This window comes from Biomphalaria glabrata, chromosome 10 (genome assembly GCF_947242115.1).
Source record: "Biomphalaria glabrata chromosome 10, xgBioGlab47.1, whole genome shotgun sequence".
Lineage (NCBI taxonomy): Eukaryota > Metazoa > Mollusca > Gastropoda > Planorbidae > Biomphalaria > Biomphalaria glabrata.
The window spans coordinates 41,295,764-41,323,686 of record NC_074720.1 but is presented as its reverse complement, the minus strand read 5'-3'; the positions used below and the strand labels follow the sequence as shown (position 1 = coordinate 41,323,686).

General features: G+C 38.9%; 1 protein-coding gene across 1 annotated transcript in view; it reads left to right on the top strand.

Moving 5' to 3' along the window:
* Positions 1-27,923, top strand: part of LOC106079496 (plastin-1-like) — a 44,320-nt gene that overhangs the window by 10,148 nt on the left and 6,249 nt on the right. The window contains exons 2-9 of the mRNA XM_056043324.1: positions 18,050-18,205; positions 19,020-19,189; positions 19,514-19,609; positions 20,628-20,835; positions 21,718-21,903; positions 22,675-22,749; positions 23,525-23,735; positions 24,676-24,852. Coding sequence (XP_055899299.1) covers positions 18,050-18,205; positions 19,020-19,189; positions 19,514-19,609; positions 20,628-20,835; positions 21,718-21,903; positions 22,675-22,749; positions 23,525-23,735; positions 24,676-24,852 — 1,279 coding nt within the window. The remainder of the gene's footprint in view (positions 1-18,049; positions 18,206-19,019; positions 19,190-19,513; positions 19,610-20,627; positions 20,836-21,717; positions 21,904-22,674; positions 22,750-23,524; positions 23,736-24,675; positions 24,853-27,923) is intronic.

Here is a 27,923-nt window from a genome sequence, read left to right as displayed (position 1 = left end):
GAGTATGGGATCTAAAATGCTGAGGTGCACATTTTTTTTATTTTTTTTTGATGTCGCGATTTCGACTTAATGCTAGATCTACTTACGCACGTTATTAACTTTTTTTTTCTGGTGTCTCTGAGAGACTTACTTCTAGATCTACTCAGGTTATTGGCTTTGTGTTCTGGTGTCTCTGAGATACTTACTTCTAGATCTACCCACTCAGGTTATTGGCTTTGTGTTCTGGTGTCTCCGAGAGACTTCCATAACGTTGGATGTTTACTTGAGTGTCATACGTTTTGAGTTCGCTGTGTAGTTTTGTGTGTATTTCAGTGTAGATCTATGTCACCGCACAAGTTTCACTCTCTGTTGTGTTAGCTGGATGTGAAAGGCTCAGACCACTGAATGTGTGTTCGGGTTTGCTTCTCGAGCTGCTGCCGTACTTGAAACATATTAAATGTGATCTGAGTCGATTGTCTGGAGATGTAATGACAGTCCAGGTTCTCTGGTTGAAGTTTTTTTTTAAATTAGAGCGAGGTGCTACAGCTGCCCAGTGAGAACCACTGGCGAGGAACAGATGCGTTTGTTATCAGTTGGGACTACTCATAGTTTAGCTATGTCGACTATCGCGCGCGTGTGTGGCGGAAAGGTGGTGGTGGTTGGGGGGGGGAATGTAGGTTACCCGCTGCCCTTCCAATCTCTCTAGAGTCTTTGCTTGTTCAATAGAAGAGACACTGTAAACAAGTGGTGCATGACAGTATAGAAAGCTGTGGTTTTGTGTGTGTCTTTTTGTCGTGGGATGACCAGAAAGTCTCCACTTTTAATTGATTGCCCAGCTAGTGGTCAGTCTGTAACAGTAGGAGTGTAGCCCGGGTCATAAGCTGTACAAGTCAGAGCTCGTTTATTCTAGCCGTCTCCTTGTGATGGACAGGCCGCTGGGCAAATCTGACCACACACTGGGGGGGGGGGGGCTCTCCGTACCGCGCCCTTCTCTTCTCCCAGACAACTTCCGCAGCAGGCTCACTGTGTCCACGTGTGGATCCTTTGGTCCACTTGTGGATCAACTTTTGATAGCCGAAGTAACTGATCTGGCTTCTCGAAGAGTAATGGCACCTAGACAGCTTCATTTAAATACACACTGATACAAGCATAGACTATGATTTAGTGTGCCTTGTATATATATATATATTACGGGCGACACTATTTCATTATGAAACAGCAAGAATGGAAATGTGCCAAATCATGAGCAGATTTTAGAGGTATTATCCAAAATAATATATATTTGATCTTTAGTTAAAATGCATATTTTCTTAACCAATCGTTTTACACCAAATTGTCACTTAAGAATGCAATTGAGTAGCTTCTGTAGTTCACTCCCACAATTCAATAGACGGGGTGATGATATCCATGTATAGCACTGGATTCATCTTTGTAAAGTATTTTCATTTACTAAAGTATATCATTCTATTTCATTTTCATATGTATTTGTGTCGGTCATGTATTGTGGATGAGGTAGCCTACATGGCTCTTAAAAAATTTCACAGAAACTTAATTATGGTTAACAATACTGTAAATATACTAGCGTGAGAAAAAAACCACCACTACAGTCAGATTAATTAGATGTCGTAGTCGATACCGGGCCTTAACTTCATTGCCGGGGCAGCATTTGTGTAAAGTGTTGCCCAGAAATTATGTGCCTACTGCCAAATATTAAAAGTGTTCGAACTGTTAGGAAATGAACGAAGGTAACTGTATTTAGGATACGTTCTCTGGCTCTTACTTCCCCTTTGTAAAGTCGATAAACGAGAGTTGTTTGCCCCCCTTTGGCGAAATATTGCCGTGTATGCAAACATTATGAGGTATGATTTAGGGGGGAGCTGACAGATGGGTGGAGCTGCTTTGTGATGGGGGGGGGGGGGCGGCGGCAAGGGGGGGCCAATACTGAGTTATGGAAATCAGGACCCGTTCGACTTGTTTCTGTTTTTATCAATCCACTGGCCCATCGACTCGACCTGTGTGCACGCCGTGCTGTGGCAGTACACAACTCTTCTAGGGGCTCGTCCTTGTCGGTCGGAGCCATTGTTGTGTGCTCTATCTGGCACATATAGTTTAGGTCCACATTGTGTTGATCTCTCGGATTATGAACTATTTACAGAACAAAGTCATTTACCTGAAAAAAAAAATAATAAGGAAGTAACACACCCACTACAAGGCGGCGTGAACTTATCACCCACTCGTTCTTGGCGTTGACATACTTCAAGGGAGAGAAAACATGTAGCTTGTCGACTTGTTTGTTGTAATTACTAAATAGTTTCCTTAAAATTGTGGCCGAGGGTACGAGCTGAAAACCCGGGCTGGGTTTTGCTTGCGTTGAGCTTAAAAGGCAGCACTGAAACCTTCTCCCAGTTACTCTGCTCTTTCTCTCCTAATCCATCGTTGATTTGACCACTTCGAATTCAATTATATTTTTGGTTTTATAAATTTAAATTTTTGTTATATAAAAAGAGCATGCACGCTCCTATACGTCTACACCGAATGTATCGTTTTCTGATTGCGTACATAAAATGTTATCGAAGTTTAGTCACAAGAGCGTAGAATGTACAAATGTGAAAAAAAAATGAACAATTCTCCCAGGATGTGGACAAATAATTACGGGAGATAAAGACAAGAGGCTGAACTAAGTGCACTGAGCAATGCCGAGAGGACAATAGAGAAGCAATACAGAATATTTTATTCTCAGCTAAACAACATGGATTCGCGTGTCTACATAGGCGGATCAATTGAAAATTCCTCGATTGTTTCCGTTGGGTTCTTATACGCATGTTTACTAATTAAACGCCGGAAGTAGACTAGATCTAGCTGCTGCACTTCGAGTATGTTGAAGACAATGGGGAAATCGCATTTAAAGTAGCGTTTGTTTTGTTTTTTTCATTGTAGAGATTTGGTGAACTTGATATGGTGACTTTCATACGTGGCGGGAAAAAACAGGCTATAAATAGAAAGCGCTTTGGTTCATCCGGTGTGCAGTATATAGGCAGTGTTGATAAGCTGTGTTTTAAGAAACCATATAAAATTGGGTTTTTTTTTTTTGTTTTTTTTTTTTTTATCAGCATTTCTGAATCGAAAATGTACTCTTCCGTTAGTGGCTTGTATTTAGCAGGCGACTCTTTAAGCGTCCTTGACATTTAGCTCATGGTGGAGACGCTCCAATACAATTTAAAAACAGTGAGTGAGTTCACTTTCGCAGCCTGTTCTGTGGTGCGGATGCAAACTGTGCGGTCTCTAGAGGACACAAGAGGTCTGTGATAGTGTCTTCGTATTGTGGCCCGAGTAATCACTTTGCCTGTAATGCATACGCTATTAGCGGTAGAAAAAAAGGGGGGGCATCAACTCTTTTTGTGTTCGAAAAAAATAAAAGGGCATAAACTCTTTTTGTGTTCGAAAAAAATAAAAGGGCATAAACTCTTGGTGTGTTCAGATTCAACTTCCCCTTCAGTGTTTATGGCGTGGTGTGTACGCCAAATGTTTTAATCACCGGGGCGTCTTGGCGTTGTAAACGCTAGCGATCTTAAAGCCATTTAGCCTTGACCTTAATCAGGGAAAAGAAATAACACTTCCTGGCTTTTATGTTGTTGTTTTTTTTAAAGATACGCTACCACAGTGGTTCTCTATCAGGTTCTGGCCATGGGGCCATTTTGTTTTTGGAAACTAATTCGTTGATAGTCTTTGTATAAGACATTGTTGAATATAAGGCACTTAGAATATAACTTAAGATGGCTATCTGTTCGTACGGTTTGCGCGCTGGACTGTCGTTTCGATTTATCGATGGTCCCGGGTTCAAACCCTGCTCGCTCCCATCCCCCGTCGTCTTGCGGGAGGTTTGGACAAGGAAGAAAACTTCAACTCTGAAGGAACATCCGAAAACATAAAAACAAACAATAAACAAAAGTTTGAATAAAATGATGATTTTCTTCTTCTTCGTTCTCATTTGACATGTCGGAGGGTTCAGATCAGTAATCCTATTTCTGAGATGATCCGCGAATTGGTTTCAAGATCAGGCAGTACTCCGTATAGTTGTTCTCCTATAGAAGGGTTTTGGGACCAGAGTCTTGTTCTGGCCTCTTGATATAGTACAAATGGTGGTAATATAAGAGAATCTCATAGCTGCATTATCAAGCCCTTCTTATGACGCATTCTACGCGCTTCGAATTGGATTTGCCGTTTCTAGCCAAGTGTGGGAACCTCTGCTCCCACCCTACGCCCCTCTCCCCTCCTGTTGCGCTCCCATAATTGACTCAGCGCCACATGAAATCATCTCCGAACTTTTGTTCTGCGGCATGGAATTAGACTCATCCCCGTCTTGTGCACCTGCTCCAGCGGTGCACCAACTCAGCGGTGCACCAACTCGAACGTATCAGTCTAGACGTAACTTTGTTTCAATGTCGTGGTGCCCGGTTACAAATGTCGCTTTTAATTTCGTTTTTTAGGGTGGTACAGAAAAACACTAAGCGAGAGGGGTGCTACATAAAAGGGGAAAATCCTTTGTATGAATCTGAAATGTAGCCCATGGAAAAAAAAAAGGTTTTGGTCAGTGTTGTGTTTAGATAGACTATTTAGTTGCAGATATTTTCTAATAAGTTTAAAAAAAAACGCAAGGGCGTTCAGTTCTACTCGTTATAACCAAGGACTAGGCTGGAATATATTGATCCATGAAGTTACTATCGTTTCTAGCAGACTAGACAGTTGAGAACATGTTATTTTTAGGTGGGATTGGGTGCTTAATTGTGCAGTCTCGGAGCGTGGGGCTAAACACGAATCTTGGGGGGAAACGAATTGGAATAGAAAGAAGAGAAAGTGTGTTAAGTATTTAGATGCTTATCATTTTAGAAGAAAAAGAGGGGGGGGGGGAGCAAATGTCGAAAAAGTGTGTGTGTGTTTTTTTTTTTTTTTCGAAAGTGGTATCAGAGTAACCTTCTGTGACACGTCAGCAGTGAGTTGTCTTTCCTGTATCTACTTTTGCTGTCATGTGTTTGAGAAGACAGGAGCACGACTAGCCCTAAACCCTTTGACAATAATGTTATTAAGTGTTTACTTCGTAGATGAGGTCATATTGTCACACATGGATGGCAGGAGTTTCTTTTTTTTTTCTTCTTGACACGAAGTTTCTAGTTGCTTCTCCCTGGTCTGCCTCCCCCCCCCCCCCCCAAGTCATTGAGTGGTACTTATAGGTCATGCCAGCTGTATCTTGTCCGCAGTGACTCACGCCCTCCCGCTACACCGAGGTGTACTTGATGGACGTACTAGACTTGGCATACCTGAGCGCACCTGGCCTTGGAGCTTGCCCAAGAGGGAGAAACCCAACTTCCGGGGCGGCTAATCATTGAAAAAAACTAGGAATATAATATTTGGGTGGAAAGTGGGCCGATCCCCCCAAGACCTTGGAATTGCTCACGCCAAATTATTTTTTTTAACATTTTTTTTAATTAGACATGGATATTTTTTAAAGTTGAAGATAATGTTTGTTCTTTTGAAGCTGAGTTTGATGATGAAGACGCTAATAATATAGGCCATTTGAAAAGAGAGGTTCTAGGTTTATTACAGAGAAAGGTCAATTGCAGTGTTTTAAAAATTATTGCTGCTACATCTTTCTTTCTCTCCCATTCTGTTCCTCCCCCTTTCTCTCTCTCTCTCTCTTTTTCTCTTGTTCTCATTCTCTCTCTCTCTCTCTTTCTCTTGTTCTCATTCTCTCTCTCTCTCTCTTGTTCTCATTCTCTCTCTCTCTCTCTCTCTTGTTCTCATTCTCTCTCTCTCTCTCTTGTTCTCATTCTCTCTCTCTCTCTCTCTCTTGTTCTCATTCTCTCTCTCTCTCTCTTTCTCTTGTTCTCATTCTCTCTCTCTCTCTCTCTTGTTCTCATTCTCTCTCTCTTTCTCTTGTTCTCTATCTCTCTCTCTCTCTCTCTCTTTCTCTTGTTCTCATTCTCTCTCTCTCTCTCTCTCTCTCTCTTGTTCTCTCATTCTGTCAAATGAAAACGTGTGTTTTCATATTGATGGAAAGAAAGCCTTTCCTTACATTTTTTGTGTGCTCTAAACCCACACACGTTGTATGTTTCTAAACCCACACTAGTTGTATGTTTCAAAACCCACACTAATTGTATGTTTCTAAACCCACACTAGTTGTATGTTTCTAAACCCACACTAGTTGTATGTTTCTAAACCCACACTATTTGTATGTTTCTAAACCCACACTAGTTGTATGTTTCAAAACCCACACTATTTGTATGTTTCTAAACCCACACTATTTGTATGTTTCTAAACCCACACTAGTTGTATGTTTCAAAACCCACACTAGTTGTATGTTTCAAAACCCACACTAGTTTGTATGTTTCTAAACCCACACTAGTTTGTATGTTTCTAAACCCACACTATTTGCATGTTTCTAAACCCACACTATAGTTTGTATGTTTCTAAACCCACACTATTTGTATGTTTCTAAACCCACACTAGTTTGTATGTTTCTAAACCCACACTATTTGTATGTTTCTAAACCCACACTAGTTGTATGTTTCTAAACCCACACTATTTGTATGTTTCTAAACCCACACTAGTTTGTATGTTTCTAAACCCACACTATTTGTATGTTTCTAAACCCACACTATTTGTATGTTTCTAAACCCACACTAGTTGTATGAAGCGGCCCTTTTTTTTCCTTGTGTAGTTAATGTCGCCACTGTAACTCGTGTACACTGACCCAGTAGTAGCAGTCATTACAACTGGTTCATAACAGAAGAATCAACTTTAATATTAAACAAATCTTGACGCTCTAAACGAAAGCCGCGTTCATAATCAAAAGAAATTGTTCCAGCACATTTTGAATGTCTAGGCTCCAGATGTCTTCGAGGATTTGCTCCTTGATAGAAAGGGCTTAACTCTTTGCCGTCTGAATGTTTGGGGTGAGTTTCGGGTCGAAGTACGTGTAATTTGTGTGGGCTACGGATTTGACTTAACAATACATGTAATATTTGATTATTTTTTTGTAAGCATGCATGCTGGGTAAGCGAAATTTTTAATGTCGCAAATTGTTTTCTGTTTACCAAGAAAAAAAAACAACGCGTTAGGTCTTTGATTGGGAATATAAATAGCGAAGTGCGTCACACTGTTTGGTTGTCTACCTAGAAAAAGTTTGAGACACACCCTTTACAAACCAGCGACACAAAGTTTTGGTTGTGTGTGTCTGTGTGTTGCAGGAAGTTGTAGCGGAAGTAGTTCGTTTCTTGTCGCCGTGTGCACACCATTCAGGCCAGGGGTTTGACTTGAGCGCCACAGTGCAACTTTGAAAGTGCATTGAAATAACTAAATGCACCTCGCCACTTATAATCACTGTCATACAATGGCGTCGCCTCTCTCAGACACTAGTAATACATAAGTCCTGTTTAATAAGTTTTGTATCAGAATTTGCTCCAGATTGTTTCCTAATTTATAAAGAAATAAAGTCTTCTTATTAGACGCTTGGGGGCTCGCTGGCTGAGTGGTAAAGCAGTTGGCTTCCGAACCAACGGGTTTGAGGCTCGAATCCTGGTGAAGACTATGATTTTTTTCTCTAGGGCTACTCATCTGTGCTGTGCTTTGATGTAGAGACGTTGTCTCACTGCAAGACACATCGCTTTAAGACTAGACTCGATACTGAAACTTAAGGACATGACTTATCTAGCGGTATGTCTCACTGGAATCGATACTGAATTTGTTAAGGTTAGTTTCTCTCAAAAACTTTGGCTTACAGTAGGCTCCTGAGGGTTAATCTGCAGATTTATCGCCTGTGTTTTTTGGCTAACGGACATAACTGCACGCGCCCGGTGTGTATGTTAAACTGTGTGCCAATGTGTGTTTGTCTCTGTTGACTGTGGGACGTGTCACGAAGAGTGTGTCCCGGCAAATCTAGAGATGGTCAAGATACATCTTGTTGTTTTTTTGTTTGTTTGTTTTTTAATTCAAAATATGAAGTACTCGCTATAATATTTTTTTTTCGAGATTTGGAGGGTAGTGTTTTGTTTCCTTTTACAGAATTGTTTTGTCAATGTTTTGATTTGACTTAAGAAAAAAAATCTGCCTCAGAAAGATCTAAACTTGATTTCAGAAAGTTTCGCGGTAAGATGTTTGTAGACGAAAGGGGAGATCTAGCAGACGTAATGATATCTAGCCGAAGTATGGAGATGTAGCAGACGGTATTTTGTGAGACACTACAAAAGGGCGACATTGTGCATTACACCACGGGAAAACATTCATGATAAGATAGATTCGCATTTTTAATTATTTAATTATTTATTTTAAGTTTGCTTTCGTACATGCTGAAAGGTCTGAGAATTATGGAGGCTGATAAAAAAAAAAAGATCTGACCGTTAAAAAGCACGGTGGCAATCAAATCGTGATTTACCGGCCTTACTAGCCCAGTTCAGAATCGGTCATTGCCAGATAGGTGATTCAGGGAGCACTGTAGCACACGACGCACTATTGCAGTGAGGACGAAGGAACAGTAGACCACAATTTGTCAGAGTGTTGGGTCTTGCACGAAGCAGGACATAGAGCCGAGAGAGGAAGGACTGGTCCATGTTCAGCTATAGGTTAGAGCTGAGAGAGGAAGAACTGGGCCATGTTCAGCTATAGGTTAGAGCTGAGAGAGGAAGAACTGGGCCATGTTCAGCTATAGGTTAGAGCTGAGAGAAGAAGAACTGGTCCATGTTCAGCTATAGGTTAGAGATGAGAGAGGAAGAACTGGGCCATGTTCAGCTATAGGTTAGAGCTGAGAGAGGAAGAACTGGTCCATGTTCAGCTATAGGTTAGAGCTGCGAGAGGAAGAACTGGTCCATGTTCAGCTATAGGTTAGAGCTGAGAGAGGAAGAACTGGTCCATGTTCAGCTATAGGTTAGAGCTGAGAGAGGAAGAACTGGTCCATGTTCAGCTATAGGTTAGAGCTGAGAGAGGAAGAACTGGTCCATGTTCAGCTATAGGTTAGAGCCTAGAGAGGAAGAACTGGTCCATGTTCAGCTATAGGCTAGAGCCGAGAGAGGAAGAACTGGTCCATGTTCAGCTATAGGTTAGAGCCGAGAGAGGAAGAACTGGTCCATGTTCAGCTATAGGTTAGAGCCTAGAGAGGAAGAACTGGTCCATGTTCAGCTATAGGTTAGAGCCGAGAGAGGAAGAACTGGTTCATGTTCAGCTATAGGTTAGAGCCGAGAGAGGAAGAACTGGTCCATGTTCAGCTATAGGTTAGAGCCGAGAGAGGAAGAACTGGTCCATGTTCAGCTATAGGTTAGAGCCTAGAGAGGAAGAACTGGTCCATGTTCAGCTATAGGCTAGAGCCGAGAGAGGAAGAACTGGTCCATGTTCAGCTATAGGTTAGAGCTGAGAGAGGGAGAACTGGTCCATGTTCAGCTATAGGTTATTCCTTGTTCGGGGACAGGGCGACTGGAGACCTTAAACCACAATTTCCTTCACGTGCTTTAAGGGAACATGTCTCAGCACGATACTCGTCACAAAATGGATTTCAGATACAGTGGTTTGGCCAGAGCACTTGATTTTGCTGAATGTCGTAAGTTCAAATGCTGATGGAGAGAGAAAGTCGCATGTCACGGTTGATAGTTGTATTGAAAGTCTTGAAAACTGTGTTGAATGAAGTACCACCCACAGCATCAGGGATCGTTTCCTTACAGTATCCCATGAGTATCCCAACTCTTTGCATCTTCTGAGTTCACGAGAACACGAACACACACACACACTTACTTCCGCGGGTTAAAGGTTATCTCACCAGGAAGTGAAACGAAATACCACCGCCAAACCTGACTCCGGGGTCTCGCATAGTCTCACTTCCGAGACTACCGTTAGGAGAAAGTGGAGAAGTGGGCGGAGCTATCTATCTGGTGACACGTCAGAGAATGCATCTCTATCCCGATCTCTCTTGTAAGTTTTCAAAGTTGACACGTAAACAGTGATATGTTTTCGATGTATCTCCTGTAAATAGACTTTGTGACTCAGCCCACACAAACAATTAAATCGTATTTGAAAACGTTATGCCAGTGATGTCACACCTACGGCCCGCGGACCATATCCAGTCCTTGGCGCTATCTGGAAACTTCTGACCGCAATGCTGGAAATCTAAAAAAAAAAAAAAAAAAAAAAAAAAAAAAAAAAAAAAAGGTTGCCCTATGACCCCCATGGACTAAAATAAAGTGTGTTATCACTGACGAGTCTTTCTTATGTGATACAAATAATATATATATTTATATAATCACCAATGAGGAAGTCTTGCAAGGGGCAGAGTATTCACGCTGTTATCAGCGGTTGTGATTTGAGCGGCTTAGATTTGTGCATCGAATGCCACAGGACTTCTACAGGACATGGTGTAGGGTGGGTAAAACCTCCAGGACTCCAGAAGTTTGAAAAAAAAAAAAAGAAAATTCTGGTGGTTTTTTTTTTCATCAAAGCTTGTATCAACTCACTCCGTCTGTCTGTCTAGTACAACATTCTGAGCTCGTTATTTCTCCCACACCCATCTTCAGATCAAGTTGAAATTTTACACAGCCATTTATTGTACCTAACAAAACATGAATCCATAATAACAAGGTTACAGAGACAGTTTGTGTGGAAACACAGACTCAAAATCGGCCCCCGAAGTGGTCCACCTAGAGTCTTCACCAGGATTCGAAGACTTCCGGTTCCAAGTGCTTTACCCCTCAGCCACAGCATCTCCATATGTTTATTTAGCGTACACTTATACTTTTTTTAAAAATAATAATTATTAACCTTATTCAAAATTAATAACATGTTACATGTAATAAAACGAAACTAAAAAGATTTATTCTTCTAACAAAATTAGATAAATTGGCAACACGAAAAAAATAATTCTTGACCTACTTTAAACTACAATTGTGTACAACAAGACTTTCTATTTAGTTTTAAAACGACAGTTGACAAGTAGTTTTTCATATTATCGCGTGAACTGCAGCCCTATAAAGAGGCGATATAACACTGAACTAAAGGTTGTTGTTTTTTTAAGGAAATGTTTTTTCTTGAGGAATAAGAGATTGTCCCTTTACATAACAATAAAAGCAATTATATATTCATTTTAAGACATTAGTTAGGCTAGGTTCACATCTAACTTCACATTCACTTTCACTTATCCTTTGGTCTGTGGACCACTGGGGCACCATACAAGATCCGTCATCCTTCTTTCTCCATTCTTCTCTGTCATTTGCCCTTTGAAAGAATTTCATTCTGATATTCTTTCTGAAAATATTGAAACCTGTCTTTTTACCAGCCTGTGTGGACCACTTCAAGGGCCGATTTTGAGTTTATGTCTCCACACAAACTGTCTTTGTAACCTTGTTATATAGTCCTTTTTTTTTTTAACGCATAGCTTGTGACCGTGCATGTGTATCGAGGACTGGTCCCTTTAGCCTCATGAGAAATCGCTAAAGTAATGTTTCCCAAACTGTGTTCCACGGAACCCTAGTGTTCCGCGAGGCCTGAATATGTGTTCCAGGAACTATTACTGGACTAATTAGCCATTAAGTCCCCACGTAAATAAACCTCTCTGAAAAAATAAAGTATTCAGCTAAAGTATAGTGCTCCGTTATGGAAAAAGTTTGGAAAACACTGCGCCAAAGGAAAAGATTATCCCGTGAGACCTAAATATAGATCTATAATTTATCCACGCATTATTTTTTACAATTGTTATTATATTTAGCTATCGATCTAGTTTGGAGCTGATTTCATGTTAAAGTTAGTAAATGGTTGAGGTTCTCCTTATTATGAAGAGTTCTACGTAAGTCCGCATGTTGTCCGCGGGTCGTGGGGCACGCCAACTGCAGACGTTTGTCTGGAGTTATTTCCCCTTACAGCGGAGGGATTAGGGCACGCCAATTTAAAAATAATGGGCTTGTGGGTGCAATCAATTACCTTGTGAGCGTCAAAGGGGGGGGGGGGGAGGGAATAGACTGCTCTTTTATTTTTTTCTACGTGACATTTTCTGTACACGCACTGTGACGTCCCTTTGACGTTTGACGATTGAAAACGTGCGATCGTTGTGAGAAACTATGTAGATCTAGGTCTATCTTAGTAGCAGCTCTCTATATGTTAATGTATGTACACCCCCTCACCCCCAGCCCCTTACGTTATCAGAGAACGAATTGATGAAATGGGGAAAGAAGAACTTGCATTTATAGCTAAAGGTCAAGGTTTTCTCGTATGAAATTTCTGTTGTCTATAGTATGTGTGAAATTGAGTCAGGCGTAGATATAGGCCTACTTTGTTGGTTGATTGCCGCTTGAAACCTTGGATTTAGGACACCCATGATTGCTCATAGATACACAGTATGTCCTTTTCGCTGGCTTCTTCATTCTACTACAGACGACAAAAAAATTGGGGACACACTTTTCTAAATATGACGGGAGTTGATGAGCGACAGTCCCGCCTTGACTGTGCCTCGCTGGTTGTCTGCCCCTGTTGAGTAGGTCATCCGTGACTTGTGCTCCTAGAGATAACAGTTTGTTGTGTGTTGGTGATCTGGCTAGCAGACGACAGATGGTGGTACATCTGACACGCGTGTAGTACATGTCTGCATGTTGTGTGTTGTCATCTGATATTGAATGCTGATAAAGCGGTCTTGTTTCCTCTTTTGGCATTTTTGAAAGATATTGTTGCATTCAAGTGTCAACTTGTGGAGGTGACTTTTCTTGACCTAGAGATAAGTCTTTGACAAGTGCAGAGAGAAATGCATATGAAATGAAATTACAAACAGTACCAATTCTGTTCTACAAGTCCAAAGTCTGGTGGCATTTGTCTCAAATACCCTACCACCTCTCTCTCTCTCTCTCTCTCTCTCTCTCTCTCTCTCTCTCTTCTCCCATCCTTCTCTCTTTACATTTCTGTATAAATGCTGTTCTGGAGGCGCGGTGGCTGAGCGGTAAAGCGCTTGGCTTCCGAACCGGGGTCTCGGGTTCGGATCCTGGTGAAGACTGGGATTCTTTAATTCGTGATCTTCGGGCGCCTCTGAGTCCACCCAGCTCTAATGGGTACCTGGCATTAGTTGGGGGGGGGGGAGTTAAGGCTGTTGGTCGTTGTGCTGGCCACGTGACACTCTCGTTAACAATAGGCCACATAAACAGATGACCTTGACCTTTACCTTTACATCGTCTGCCCTATGACCACAAGGTCTGAAAGGGTGGACTTTACCTTACTTTACGCAGTTCCGCCGGTGCTGTCTCCTAGAGATCTTTTAGAGAAGAATGTACAATTGCAAGTCGCTCAGCAGAACTGACCTTTTTTAAAAAAACAAACCGTTTCAAAGCGTGCTAGTGCTCGGAGATGATAGCATTCGCTAGAAAATGCATTTGTTGTTCCATTAGCCAGTTAGCATCCATTCAACGCTACCGACTAGTCAATAGAACTTCTTAAGGCGCACCTGTTTCCTATTTAGACGCGTTCCGCTGTACTTACTCCCCACTCGCTTTATTTTTCTGATCAAAGCTTTTTTTTTTTTGCATGCGTTTTAAGATTTGCCTTTATATTGCAAAAGGGGGGGGGTCTTCGCTCTTCTTTCCGCCAGCTATCGCCCCTCCCCCCCCCCAACAAACTTTCCCACACTCTTGTGTGCACTAACATCAAGATGTAGTCTGGCATGTACTGTTGACATTAGCCTGACATCGTCGACTGACTTACAATGTGCTTTTCACGACATGGGGCTAAATACAACTGTTTTGTTTTGTTTTTTGTGTGTTCGGCGACATACAAAGTGGGGTGTGGGGTGGAAAGAGGGAGGTTGAACTTTCGCTGGAGCCCTAGATGTTAGATGCAGGATGATCAGAAAACTCTTGAGAAAGATTTATGATTTTTATTTCCATATGTCCTCGTCCTCTAGGGTGGGACAGTTTTATGATAGCATTGAAATGTCCCAAACCCCCAACCAAGGCTTTAGTGAACCTGCAGCTTTATTCTTGTTTGGTTACAGCGATAGTCATATGAAAGACTGTGGACAGCGGCTCCCAGCTTGTGGTGTCTGGTCTACGTTGGTTAGTCACTAGTGAAGTTTATTTAACTCTTTCTCTCCGTAATTATTTACCACATTCTGGTCAGTTAGGAGAGAAAGAGTTAATATCTTATAAAATACAGACGTTACTTCAAAAAAAGGATGACTACGTCCTACGCGTCATGCATCTAGTCACGCATGTTAACCAATGACTTAAATTCTGCCAAGTCACTGGTTTTCCTGGCTGGCTCAGGCAACACATTCCGTGCTCTAATAGCACTAGGGGCATTTGTACAAATTTGTCTTAGCATATGGAGCGAGGAATGTGCCTTTAGTCGATATAATACACTCTCAAGGTGCTGGGACCTAGTCATTTTATTTTTTTTTTTAATCCCGAATCGAGATGAGTTTTGTTTGCTGAGCGCCTATACGCAGCACGGAAACCTTCTCCCACAGGTCAATAAAAGGGATTGCACCAAAGCGTACAAAGTAACTAACAGAGTGAAAGGCGAGGCGAGGTATACAAAAGTAACCGGAACACCAAAAAAAAATGGAGGCCTGAAATATTTTCAATCAATAAACTAAAAATGATACCTCTGTAGTTCAACATGTCACCCTCCCCCGCCCCACTATTTGCTGTTCTCTCCATTCTTAAGTGTTGTAGAAATCTCTGGGGGGTGTAGGACACTATTAAGTTGGTGCCTGTTCCTTGGTCTACTTTTGTCTTCACTTCTGACACAGACTTTGATGTTATCGCCGTGTTTTTGTCTAGAAGTGACCAGAATCGTAAATTCTGTTTAGGAAACATGTAGAATCTATGATGCTGTGGGCGGAGCACAGCGATCACGCGTGACGCCCCATTTTCTGTGTCAGCGCTGCCGCCCTTTCGCCGTGTATGTGACGCTGCAATCTCTGTACAAGCAGTAGCCTCATGGCAGCCGCTTACTCAAGCGTAACCTTTCCCAACACGTTTCAATGAAAGGTCGCGATGAAACAATTCAAAACGAAACCTTCCCGTCGTGCCCTCTGCGCTCGTTGCCGCTAGAAGCATCCGGAAAGAAATGTCCAGTTGCTGCTTCTTCCGCAAATCTCGAATAATGAATTTTACAAATCTGTGGACGTTGTCTTGCGGCGTCATTTCCTTGACAGCAATACAAGGGAGATAACTTTTAAAAAGTTGGCGAAACTCAAAGGTGGCCCCTGTGGGCCAGTCGTTCTCACACATTACCTCATATGAGCGTGACTTTCTTTCGACATGTAAATCCGTGCCATCTATAAATGCTGTATTATTTATCCATGAGCCGGCAATACAAAATATGCATGAAAGAAATGAAAAAAAAATAGACCAGAAGCAACTCTAATAAAAAATGTTCCAGAAAATTCCAGACATTAATTGAATAACTTTTAACGTTCTCTTTTATCTTTTTTTTTATTTCTTTTTCGTACAAAATGTATTTTTATGTTCAAAATCATGTATACTTAAATGAAATCTAGAGGGTACAATTTTGCAGGACCATCAATATCTATATAAGATCACATTTGAAGCACGAAGAAGGCGATCGTAAAATAGAACATTTGATAAAACGCTTGGAAGTTTTCGACATTAAGTGTAGCAGACGGACAAATGACTGGTTAAAACACAGGGAGTCGTAATTTTCCCTTTATATTTATCATAATACTTTGTCATAGAGTGAATGCCCCTTGTATCTTACTATTTTATCATAGAGTGAATGCCCCTTGTAACCTATTAATTTCTCATAGAGTGAATGCCCCTTGCGACCTATTAATTTCTCATAGAGTGAATGCCCCTTGTGACCTATTAATTTCTCATAGAGTGAATGCCCCTTGTAACCTATTAATTTCTCATAGAGTGAATGCCCCTAGTAGATCATTATTATTTATTATTGCGAATGCCATAAGTAGATCATTATTTATCATAGGACTTGCTCCCAATGTGGCAAAATATAAAGATCACAGCTGGGTCTGCGCAGCCACGGGAAATACTGCATTCCTCACTAATCTTCGGAGTTGAAGACAAGCCTTATTATTATTATTATTTATCATAGAGTTTATTCCCCCTTTTAGCTCATTATTTTATCATAGAGTTGATGCCCCTTGTAGCTTATCACTTTATCATAGAGTGAATGCCCCTAGTTATTTATCACAGAGTAAATGCCCCTTATCGCTCATTATTTTATCTTAAAATGTATGCCCCTTCTAGCTTATTAATTTTTCAGAGTGAATGCCCCTAGTAGATCATTATTCATCATAAAGTGAATGCCACTCGTAGCTTATACTTTATGCCCCTTTTAGATCTTTATTTCCATCGTTGAGTGAATGCCCTCGAAGGGCAATGTCTTGCATTCCTTTACTTCATCCCATCTCTACTTTGTGTTTAAATGTGGACTCGGGTCGAAGTGTATTCAGACTGTAAAAAAAAAGGGGGGAGGGGAGGGATCATGCTGCTTTCTTGACAAACGCGTGTAGGCTGTAGATTGAAGAGATTAGCAGCAAGGCCGTGGTCGTAGGTAGCTTGTAAGTAAACTTCACAGTCACGTGTCTGCCTGTACCTACTTCTTGCATTGGGAGGAGGGGGGAAGTCAACAAACATTGGTCAGTCGTGTGGACAGCGAGGCGTTGTCTCACTCTCAAATCTTCGTACACACACGCACAACAGTTGTATTTAGTTTTGAGCAGGTGTAGTTTCACTTAGGTGTTGAAAATATCATCTTGGGCTTTCGGTGGTTGCCTTAGTGTGAAGACTCGGGCCAAAATACCTTATTTCTACAGAGGCATGCTCTACCCATTGTCTATCACAAGTAGCAGCTGTAGTTGTTTGTTTATCTCCCGCCTCTTGTCCGCTCTTGGCAATGGGAAACCTCTTCACTGCTCTATCTACATCTTGTAGTGGCACTTCTTGGTTTTTCTTGGTTTTTCACATTTCTCCTTTTCCTAGTATTTTGTGATTTATCTGCCCATTTCTTTCTAATATCTTGCTATTGTAGATTTTACCACTGTGAGTAAAGCTATTACGTTTTTTCTGACATCACAAATAAAACGGGCCAAACATTGATTTGATTTGAACCAACTTTAGTGAAAAGTCTAATTGAGCTGTTATTGAGACATACACTTTGAGTGAGCTGCTTATAATCATGTCCAGATTGGGTAGTCACTAAGGTTATTATATTTTTCTATACGGTATCAAGACTTATGGATAGTGAAACACTTGTAGTATAAAGTCAATACAAATTGGCTTGGAGACACGGTGGCTGAGTGGTTATAAGTGCTTGGCTTCTGAACCGGAGTGTCCCAGGTTCGAATCCTGGTGAAGACTGGGATATTTAATTTCAGGAGCTTTGGATACATTTGAGTCCACTCAGCTCTAATTGGTGTTCGACATTAGCTGGGGAAAGTAAAGGCGGTTGGTCCTTGTGCTGGCCACATGACACCATTGTTAACCATGGCCCATGGGCTACAGAAACAGATGACCTTAACATCATCTGCCCTGTAGAGCCAATGGTATGTAAGGGGAACTTTTAACTATTTACAAATGGACTCCAAGATCTGTAGTGTATTACAAATAATCAGTGAAGACCTTGCACGCTGGGTTTATGTTTCTGTTTTATTAAAATAGATTACATTCTGTAGGCTTTACTATCTTTTCAATGGCTGTGATTAGTTCTGGGATTAGTTCTGGGATTAGTTCTCTGCTTACATCATTTACCTTTCACAGCAGGACATTGTCTTGGTCTGCATTGAAAAGTGGCAAAATAAGTAGGTTACAAATGTGCCGTAGCCATGGGAAATACTTCACTCCTCTAACACCTTATTAACACACCTTGTTGTTTTGTACCTTTAGCCTCCATCTTTTACAAACTCATTTGCCCTCATTGAGACTAAGTCAGTTACTAGTGTTTGAATTTATTTCCTGTTGTTGTATCTCACTATGAAATGAAACCTTTGCTCTACTTTGAAGTGTTATCTAATGTTTGTTTTCTCTGTCTCTGACTGTATTTTGTATTTTTAACTTTATTTTTTTCATTTTTTCAACAGTTAGATGACGATGGCAATGGTAAAATCTCCCTCACTGAGCTGGGCAATGCCCTGGAAACTGTGGGCATTAAGTTGGCTGGATACGAGCTTCGCCAGGTCATGGCCAAGTTCGACACCAGCGGAGACGGCTGCATTGATATGAATGAATTTAAACAGGTAAGTTTGCAGGACCTGGTTGCTGCTAACAGGACTGTATCTCTTCATCATTTAATCTTTAGTAGTATGTTAAAATCCATGAAACTTTTGTCTGGTTCATGATAGATCATACTTATTATTATCCTCTAGTCCACGATATTTGCTTGGTACTCTCGGGAGTTGACATTATAAAATTTAATGATTTGTGCTGAGACTTTATTAAGTGAAGACTATTCACGTAAGTTGTTTGACCTCATTCTCTCACCCTTCTTTTGATAGCAAGCTTGTGTCAAGGCATACTTGCTGGTAATTGCCTTCCTGTCTGCATAGTTTGACATATCCCACAGTTTGACATATCCCACAGTTTGACATATCCCAAGTTCACTTGCTAGGTTCAACAATTACAAGTAAAGTTCCCTTTCGGTCCTTGCAATCTATAGGGAAGATGCTGTAAAGGTCATCTGTTTCTGTGGCCCACTGTTAACAAGGGTGTCATGTGGCCAGCACAATGACCAACATCCTTTACTTTTCCCCAATTAATGTCAGGTACCCATTAAGGCTGGGTAGATTCAGAGGCACCCAGTGATCTTGAAATTAAATATCCCATTCTTCACCAGGATTCGAACCCAGAACCTTGGTTTGGAAGCCAAGCGCTTTATTGCTTTACTGTGCCTCCAACAGTTACTTAGCAGTTTGCTTTATGTTTGACATTAACCAGCTCTACTGATCTTGACCTCTAGGCATAAAACAACATTGTGATTACTTCACTAGATTAAAATTTAAAAAAAATGATAGTTGAAAGTTCTATCATGTTTTTCATTTCTACATTGTCCAGCTGTACACATCAGAGAAGTCCAAGCGAGATATAGGTGTGACCTTCAGTAAGGCAGTCAAGGCCAGGGAAGGTGTCAACACACTCGGAGGCACCAGCCAGGCCTCAGTTGAGGGCACAACACACACAGTCCGTGAGGCAGAGACAGTTGCCTTCTCCCAGTGGATCAACAGGTCAGATCCAAATGAACAGCTTCTACCTTTTGGTTTTTAGTTTGGTCCCTTACTCTTTCCATTTGAAACCCAGAACTTAACAAAAAAAATATCAAGATATACAAATAATGACTCATAAGGTTTTGTTTTAAAACCTAAATTGTCATTTTGACTTATAGTCTCAATTGTAAAAAGAAGAGTTAAAGTTAAGAAATGAATTCTCTCACTCTGTTGTGACATGTTAGGAACTCCTGTGTGCCTTTCTCTGACTTGAAATATTTAGACTTTGAACAGGAACATTTCTTTTAAGAAGATAGAACTTATATTGATGATATACTTCTACAGTAACCTGAAAGACGACCCAGATTGTCAGCCCCTGCTTCCAGTCAACAGTGAAAACAATGAATTGTTTGAGAAAACTAAGAATGGTATTATTTTATGGTAAGTTTAAAATAATTCATCCTTGCAGCTGTCCGAATCTGGAGTTTCTCAAGTTTTATTCTGTTCCTTAATAACAAGTTATAAAAAAAAAAGTTCAATAGATGCTTTTTGTTTTGACTTTTTACAATAATTCAAGTCAGAGCTTCATGGAGGGTGGGTGGGCAGAACCTGAATGCTGGTCTCAAAAACCGCTCTTATGATTTTTCTAGAAGTTAAACAGACTAGCTCATTGATCACACAGGGAAAACTCTAATTTGACCATTTTCATTTTTCAAGTAAAAAAAAAAAATTAAAATTTGGCTAGAAAACAAGACCTAGGTCTAGATACATCATCAGTTTTGAAAGGACTATCATGTTCTTATAAGGACTATTGTATTCAGAAAATTTCCTAATGTAAGGCATTATTAATTCAAGAGTTTAATAAATTAATTTTGCGCATCGTCTTCTAAGTCTAGATCTAAAACCCTATCATTGGAATATTATAAAGTGTAGTAGATGTATACATTTGCTTAACCAGGATTCTTTCTCGGGTGAGGAGTTGTATAAAGGAGCTATTGTCTTTTTAAAAAAGTATTTTTAATGTTTTTCTTGTTAAAAGTAAATTTTAGCCTAATGTTCATTATTAAGTTTTATTCAATGAAAACAAATGTAAATCTCATTGACTTTTTCTCATGCTAGGAGTATTATTAAAAAAAAAGTAAAAGTTTTCCTTTCAGACCTTGAGATCTATAGCTCAGATAATTTGAAAATTATCTTCAGCACAATGACCAACCGTCTGTACTTTTTCCCAACTATTGACAGGTGCCCGTTAGATTTGGGTGGACTCGGGGGTGTCATGACCCGGAATATCCGAAGAATGAAAAAGAAAAAAAAAACAATTTCATGTTAAGGATACAAATTGCCTTAGTTGTTAAGCTTTCGTCTTCTTCTACTAGCCAGCTTTATTGCTGCTGAGCTGTGAGCTCTTTCACAACCTAGTTGTTAAGCTCAAAGTTGACATCTGCCTTTATTTCTACAGTAAGTTGATCAACAAATCAGCGCCAGCCACCATCGATGAGAGGACCATCAACAAAACTAACCTGTCAGTCTACAGGCGTCATGAGAACCTGACACTGGCCATCAACTCTGCACAGTCCATCGGCTGCTCGACAGTCAACATAGGCCCGGATGACCTTGATTTGGGCAAACCACATCTGGTGCTTGGTCTGCTGTGGCAGATCATTAGGGTAAGTTAGGCTGAATATGGTACTACTTAAATAGAAACTGATATTGTCACTTTTCTGGTATAGGTCTTAATGTTTTCTTTTCTAATCTTACAAATAAAAAAAAAACTATTATATTTCATTAGATTAACAAATTGCCATTGAACTAAGCAAGGTTTTAGAAAACAAAAGTAGGCAAATAATATGCATAGTGCTTCTGTCAGGGCTACTTTTAATCTGGTGACTTATTTATTTAGCAATAAATATTTTTAATTTCATTGATTCTTCACTCAAGCATTTAGGGAACATGAATAAAAGTGCTGCAATATTTGACAAAAGATTAACTAATCATGTGCTTTTTGTTTTAATCATTTTTAGTATATAATGAAATGGCACTTTCCAAAAGTATGTTTTATATGTATGCTATATTGTGTTCCTAGGGCTAGTGATTGATATAAAGAAGAAAATCTATACATGCTTAATCTAATTTTGGCTTTGACCTAATTAGCTTTTTGATTATTTACAAACTTCAGCTCAATTAAATTTACTTCTGTAGTAATTTGTGAAACTCATTTGTAAAAGCCAGTTTCATTTCATGATTTTAAATTTGGCTACATTCAAATCAAATATAGTTATTCAATCTTATACGTTCTCTTTGTCCTAAAGCACACAACAGTTGACCATTCTAAAATTGTTATATGCTTACTCTATAGACATAAACAAGTTTTTATTAAGCTCCCATTTACAAGATCTTCACTTGTATGTGTTATTTTTAGTGCCTAAAACCCATAACACTAATAGCTTGTATCAATATGTATTGTACGTGTCAAATGTACTTAGTTCATAAACTCGTGCCTAAAACTGGGTTTGTAAAGTCAGACTCTCATCATGTTGTTTGGTCCACAGATTGGTCTCTTGAGTGACATCAACTTGGCCCACCATCCTGGTTTAATACATCTCCTGGAGGAGGGTGAGACTTTGGAAGACTTGCAGAAACTTACTCCAGAACAAATTCTTCTCCGGTGGGTCAACTATCACTTGAAGAGAGCCGGCACCAACACAAGAATCAAGAACTTCTCTGAAGATATTAAGGTAAGTCTACAGTAGTTGTGTAAAGTGTTTAGGAAATTTTAAAAAAAAATCTCTTCAACTTGACAAAAACCTAAGAAAAAACAACTTTCCACTACACAAAATTAGAATTTTTGTTTTCTATATAATGATAAGCAATACGAAATAAATACATACGCTGGTAGTCTTAAAATTTTCTGACCTCAACATAAAGATATGGGCAGCACATTTCAATAAAAAATGCATATGTGCATGAATTGAGAAATACTAACAAAAAATCTTGGCCAATTTGGATGCAGGTATAGTTTGATAATTTGAGTAAGTGTATTCGTAAAAATGGAGGAAATATAAAAAAAACAAGTTCCATGCGTTATATATATTTTTTTTTGCAGTCAGTCTGCTTGCTGATAAATGAAAGAGATTATTTAGAGAAATAAAAAAATGAAGAAAATGAAACTTCACAATTTCTTGTTAGGGGGCACGACATGGCCTAAATTGTGCCGATGTGCCAAAAACTCAGAACTCAAACTTCTTGTTAGGTCAGAAACTTGGTCAGACCAAACACAGTTGATATGGTGAAGCATCACAATTCATGTACACTTTCCATGTACAATAGGTGTGCCATGCCTCTATTAGGTTAAACTTTATACACATGTACATTTTGTTTAGTTTACCCTAAGTCTATACTTTCTTGTTGCATATAAATAAATGTGATGCTAAAGGCTACCACAAACATTTATATAAATAAACTCCAATAACTGCAGTGTTAAGCATTTCATTTATTTTTTCCCGCAGGACTCCGAAGCCTACACGTATTTATTACACCAGATTGCACCAAGAGAAAATGGAGTTGACTTGTCTCCCCTAGGGGTAAGAATTTTAAAAAAATAAAGAAATTTTGTTTTAAAAAGAGTTTCCCTTTCAGACCTGTGAATATGTCAAAGCTGCGTCATAGTAAGCCCCAAAGAGGTAAAAGGAACCAGTGTACGAAATTTCATATGAATCCGTGTGACAGTTGGTGAGATCTCTTGATACATAAATCTGTCCTTGCAGTCCGTAGGACAGATAATGTACAGCTCGTCCATGTACAACCAAGCGCCATTACTTTCTCCATTTAGCCTTTAACAGTACTTTCATTATTCTCTCATCTCAGGTTGGCAGTCTTGACATGATAAGCTATTGAAGAACATGATAGACTTGGCATGATAAACTGTTGAAGTTGAACATGATAGAGTTGGCATAAGCTTTAGAAAATCATGATAGACTTGACATGATAAACTGTTGAAGTTGAACATGATAGACTTGACATGATAAACTGTTGAAGTTGAACATGATAGAGTTGACATGATAAACTGTTGAAGTTGAACATAATAGACTTGGCATGATAAACTGTTGAAGTTGAACACTATTGTATTGTTAGTATTCCTACATACCTTTGCTCCTTAGTATTAGTTAAATTAATGCTGCTGTAAAGCTAATGCCAAATTAATTAGGACTTAATTAACTTAGCAAAGCATATCGTCACAAGTTCTATTAAATTAAATTCATTCTCCCAATTATTTTTTTTTCAATTATAAGAAAGATTTAATCTTTGAAAAGCTGTCGAAAATGTTCATTCTCTTGTTTAAAAAAATGTTTCCCGCAGATAAGTGACAGGCACCAGAGGGCAGAGGCCATGCTCAGGGAGGCCAACAAGATTGGCTGCCGCTCCTTTGTGGGCCCCAGCGATGTGGTGGAGGGAAATGCCAAACTGAACTTGGCCTTTGTGGCCAACTTGTTCAACAACTACCCCGCCCTGGAAGGCGTGGACGAGAATGTCGAGCTCAATATTCACGAGGAAACAAGAGAAGAAAAAAGTAAGAGGCTTTGAGGTTTCACATGCCATTAAGGTCAACTTCACTCGCCACTGTGATCTTTAATCTCTCCACTAGAGCCGGGGTGATCTAAATTTTTCCTGAAATCCAAAATTTAAAAGTAACTTTCACTGTATTTAAACTGTAAACAAATGTTTTCAAATTATAATGAAATGTCCAATGGCTAAATTTGATATACATTCTGTCATATTCATGAGTAAGCTCTGCACAGTAAACTTACCTTAAATCTTGTTTACTACCAAAAAAATGGCACTTAGCATAACTAGTACATTTTCCTAGCAGTAGAAAAGGAAAAAAAAAACAGCTTTTTACGTCACATCCTATCTTGAAATCTCTAGACTAGACAAGTATCGGAGTAAAGGATTGTAAGCTGGCCTATTGCCAATGTTCATTTCTATATAGATTCATTTGGTTCATCTAACTTGTATAACTAGTTTGGTTTAACAAATCTGTTTCCATACCAATTGAAATTGTGATTCAGACTGGTGTGATTCTTCTTATTCATTTTATTAAAGTAAGTAATCAAAGCTTTAATTTTCACATTTGTTTTGTTTTGTAATTTGAGGTAAAGAAATAGCTTGGATTGTCATTCAGTCTTCTCAATGGTCCCGGGTTTATACCATTCTCGCTGCTATCCCCGTCATCTTACGGGAGGTTTAGGCTAGGATGTAGATTAACTTCAGACTCTGAAGGAACATCCAAAACATGTAAAACAAACAATGTACTAAATCAAAATATCACAAATGAGGATGCAAAAATAAAACAATTCGACACATTCACTTGAATTAAAATTTTCATGGACAGAAATTACAATTACTTTTTTAATGAGAATTTGGGTACCGAAACATTTTTTTGTGTAGCTTAACAAAATAGTTTATCCTTATTAGAAATTCCCTTGACTGACTTGTCACTATGTCCACAGCATACAGGAACTGGATGAACAGCATGGGTGTGTCCCCCTATGTCCACTACATCTACAACGACCTGATTGATGGTCTCATCATCTTCCAGTTGTATGACATCTGCAAACCTGGAGTCGTGGACTGGAACAAGGTTCACAAGAAGTTCAACAAGCTGAAAGCAAACTTTGAAAAAATAGGTCAGCGCAACATTTCATCCCCCTTTTATTTTTCATAAGTGCTTTTATGTAACCCATCTTTCATGCTAATGACATTCTCAGTGTGCTAAGGTCCATTCTCTTTTGTTGACTTGTATGGTGGAACGGGGTATCTAAGAGGTTTCTATGTTGCATTTAGGCTCTCAGCAAACTCAGCTCAAGTCAGGATTTGATCATTAGCCCCCTTGTTAGGTGGCCAAATGTTAATTCTACTCAGCCACACAGCTCTATTTCATTCAGTTTGCTGAGAATTTTAAAAAATTATTTTTGATATCGAGTAAAAAAATTTGTCAAACTCTGATGGACTTAAGGCCTTGTAAAGTAAGGTCATTGAGAGCCCTCTATTATTATATTGTGGGAAGCGTGGTCAAGAGGCCAAGTGCGCTTGAACTTGGTTGGCTTGGCTACCTAGAAGGGGGCTCGAGGTTCGACACCCGACTCGGGCAGAGTTGTGTTTACTGAGCGCCTAAAGGCAGCACGGAAAACCAACTCCTAGATACCCCCTCCCCCACACTGGTCCACAAATGAGATTGGACCAAATGCGCTCTGAGCATGCAATAAGCATGAAAGTAGCGCTATATAAAAGCTATAATAATTATGATCCCAGGCTGAAGAAGAATGTAATTCAGAAAATAAATAACAATTATCAAGGACATTGTGTCATATATTATTGGGGGACTGCAGGCACGACATGGCCTAAATTGTGCCGATGTGCCTCAAATCAAAAATCAAATCATATATTATTGTATTAATAGTATACATAATGTAACATTACAAGTAGGTCCCAGCTAGGACTGGGTAGCCACATGAAATACTGTACTCTTCTTTCAACTCTTGAGTTGAAAAAAAAGCCTTGTTATATTGGATTATTATTAAGCATATTGTAACATTACATAATACTGTTTAGAAATCTAAAAAGAGAGGAAGTTAAAGAATTCTGTGATTGTGATTCTAACCAAAAGGTTCTCAAGTTATTTCTACATCTCTTTTAGTACTGCACACTTTTTACTAGGAGCAACTGTTTAGTATTTGGATCTCAAGTTTATAGACATGGTTCATAACATTGTTATACTATTGAGGTATAACCATATAGTGGTCTGCTTGGTTCATAACATTGTTATACTATTGGGGTATAACCATATAGTGGTCTGTTTAGTTCATAACATTGTTATACTATTGGGGTATAACCATATAGTGGTCTGTTTAGTTCATAACATTGTTATAATATTGAGGTATAACCATATAGTGGTCTGTTTAGTTCATAACATTGTTATACTATTGAGGTATAACCATATAGTGGTCTGTTTAGTTCATAACATTGTTATACTATTGGGGTATAACCATATAGTGGTCTGTTTAGTTCATAACATTGTTATACTATTGGGGTATAACCATATAGTGGTCTGTTTAGTTCATAACATTGTTATACTATTGGGGTATAACCATATAGTGGTCTGCTTGGTTCATAACATTGTTATACTATTGGGGTATAACCATATAGTGGTTTGCTTGGTTCATAACATTGTTATACTATTGGAGTATAACCATATAGTGGTCTGTTTAGTTCATAACATTGTTATAATAATAATAATAATAATAATCTTTATTATCCATAAGGAAATTTGTCTTACAATTTGTGCATTACACCAAACAAAAAACATTATAACTATAAGAAACCAAAGTGTACATTCACACCAGACTCACTCATAATTTACATGTGACAAAGTTTAGTTCATAACATTGTTGTACTATTGAGGTATAACCATATAGTCGTCTGCTTGGTTCATAACATTGTTATACTATTGAGGTATAACCATATAGTGGTCTGCTTGGTTCATAACATTGTTATACTATTGAGGTATAACCATATAGTGGTCTGTTTAGTTCATAACATTGTTGTACTATTGAGGTATAACCATATAGTGGTCTGCTTGGTTCATAACATTGTTATACTATTGGGGTATAACCATATAGTGGTCTGTTTAGTTCATAACATTGTTATACTATTGGGGTATAACCATATAGTGGTCTGCTTGGTTCATAACATTGTTATACTATTGGGGTATAACCATATAGTGGTCTGTTTAGTTCATAACATTATTATACTATTGGGGTATAACCATATAGTGGTCTGCTTGGTTCATAACATTGTTATACTATTGGGGTATAACCATATAGTGGTCTGTTTAGTTCATAACATTGTTATACTATTGGAGTATAACCATATAGTGGTCTGTTTAGTTCATAACATTGTTATAATAATAATAATAATAATAATCTTTATTATCCGTAAGGAAATTTGTCTTACAATTTGTGCATTACACCAAACAAAAAACATTATAACTATAAGAAACCAAAATGTACATTCACACCAGACTCACTCATAATTTACATGTGACAAAGTTTAGTTCATAACATTGTTGTACTATTGAGGTATAACCATATAGTGGTCTGCTTGGTTCATAACATTGTTATACTATTGAGGTATAACCATATAGTGGTCTGTTTAGTTCATAACATTGTTGTACTATTGAGGTATAACCATATAGTGGTCTGTTTGTTTATGTAAATGTTCATTCACGATTTCTTCGTGTCGTTTGGTTGTGATAGTTGCTTTTGATTCTTATGAACACTATTTTATAACTTTCAAACTAATTTTGGATTTTATTAATTGTTATCCAAAAAATAAATTGGATACTACCTTTCAAAATAAACTTTGGGTCGGGCAGCTATTGGTATGCTGGTAAGCCAATGACAACCACTTTCTCTGCTTTTGAGTGGGCCACGTTAAAATATTACCAGCCAAAATATATAAGCTTATGAATAGAATGATTAATATAATTCCATTCAATATTTCTCTAGTCTTGAAATGTTATAGTACAAGACTTTGAGGAAAATAAAACAACTTGACCTATAACACCTTACAAAAGTTAAAAATTTAAAAAAATACTTACAGCTGTTGAGTAACTATGAATGAATCATCTCATAGAAATGATCAGATGGGCATGTTTAGAAGTCATTAAAGAGAAGTAGCATAGCTTCATAGCATCTGT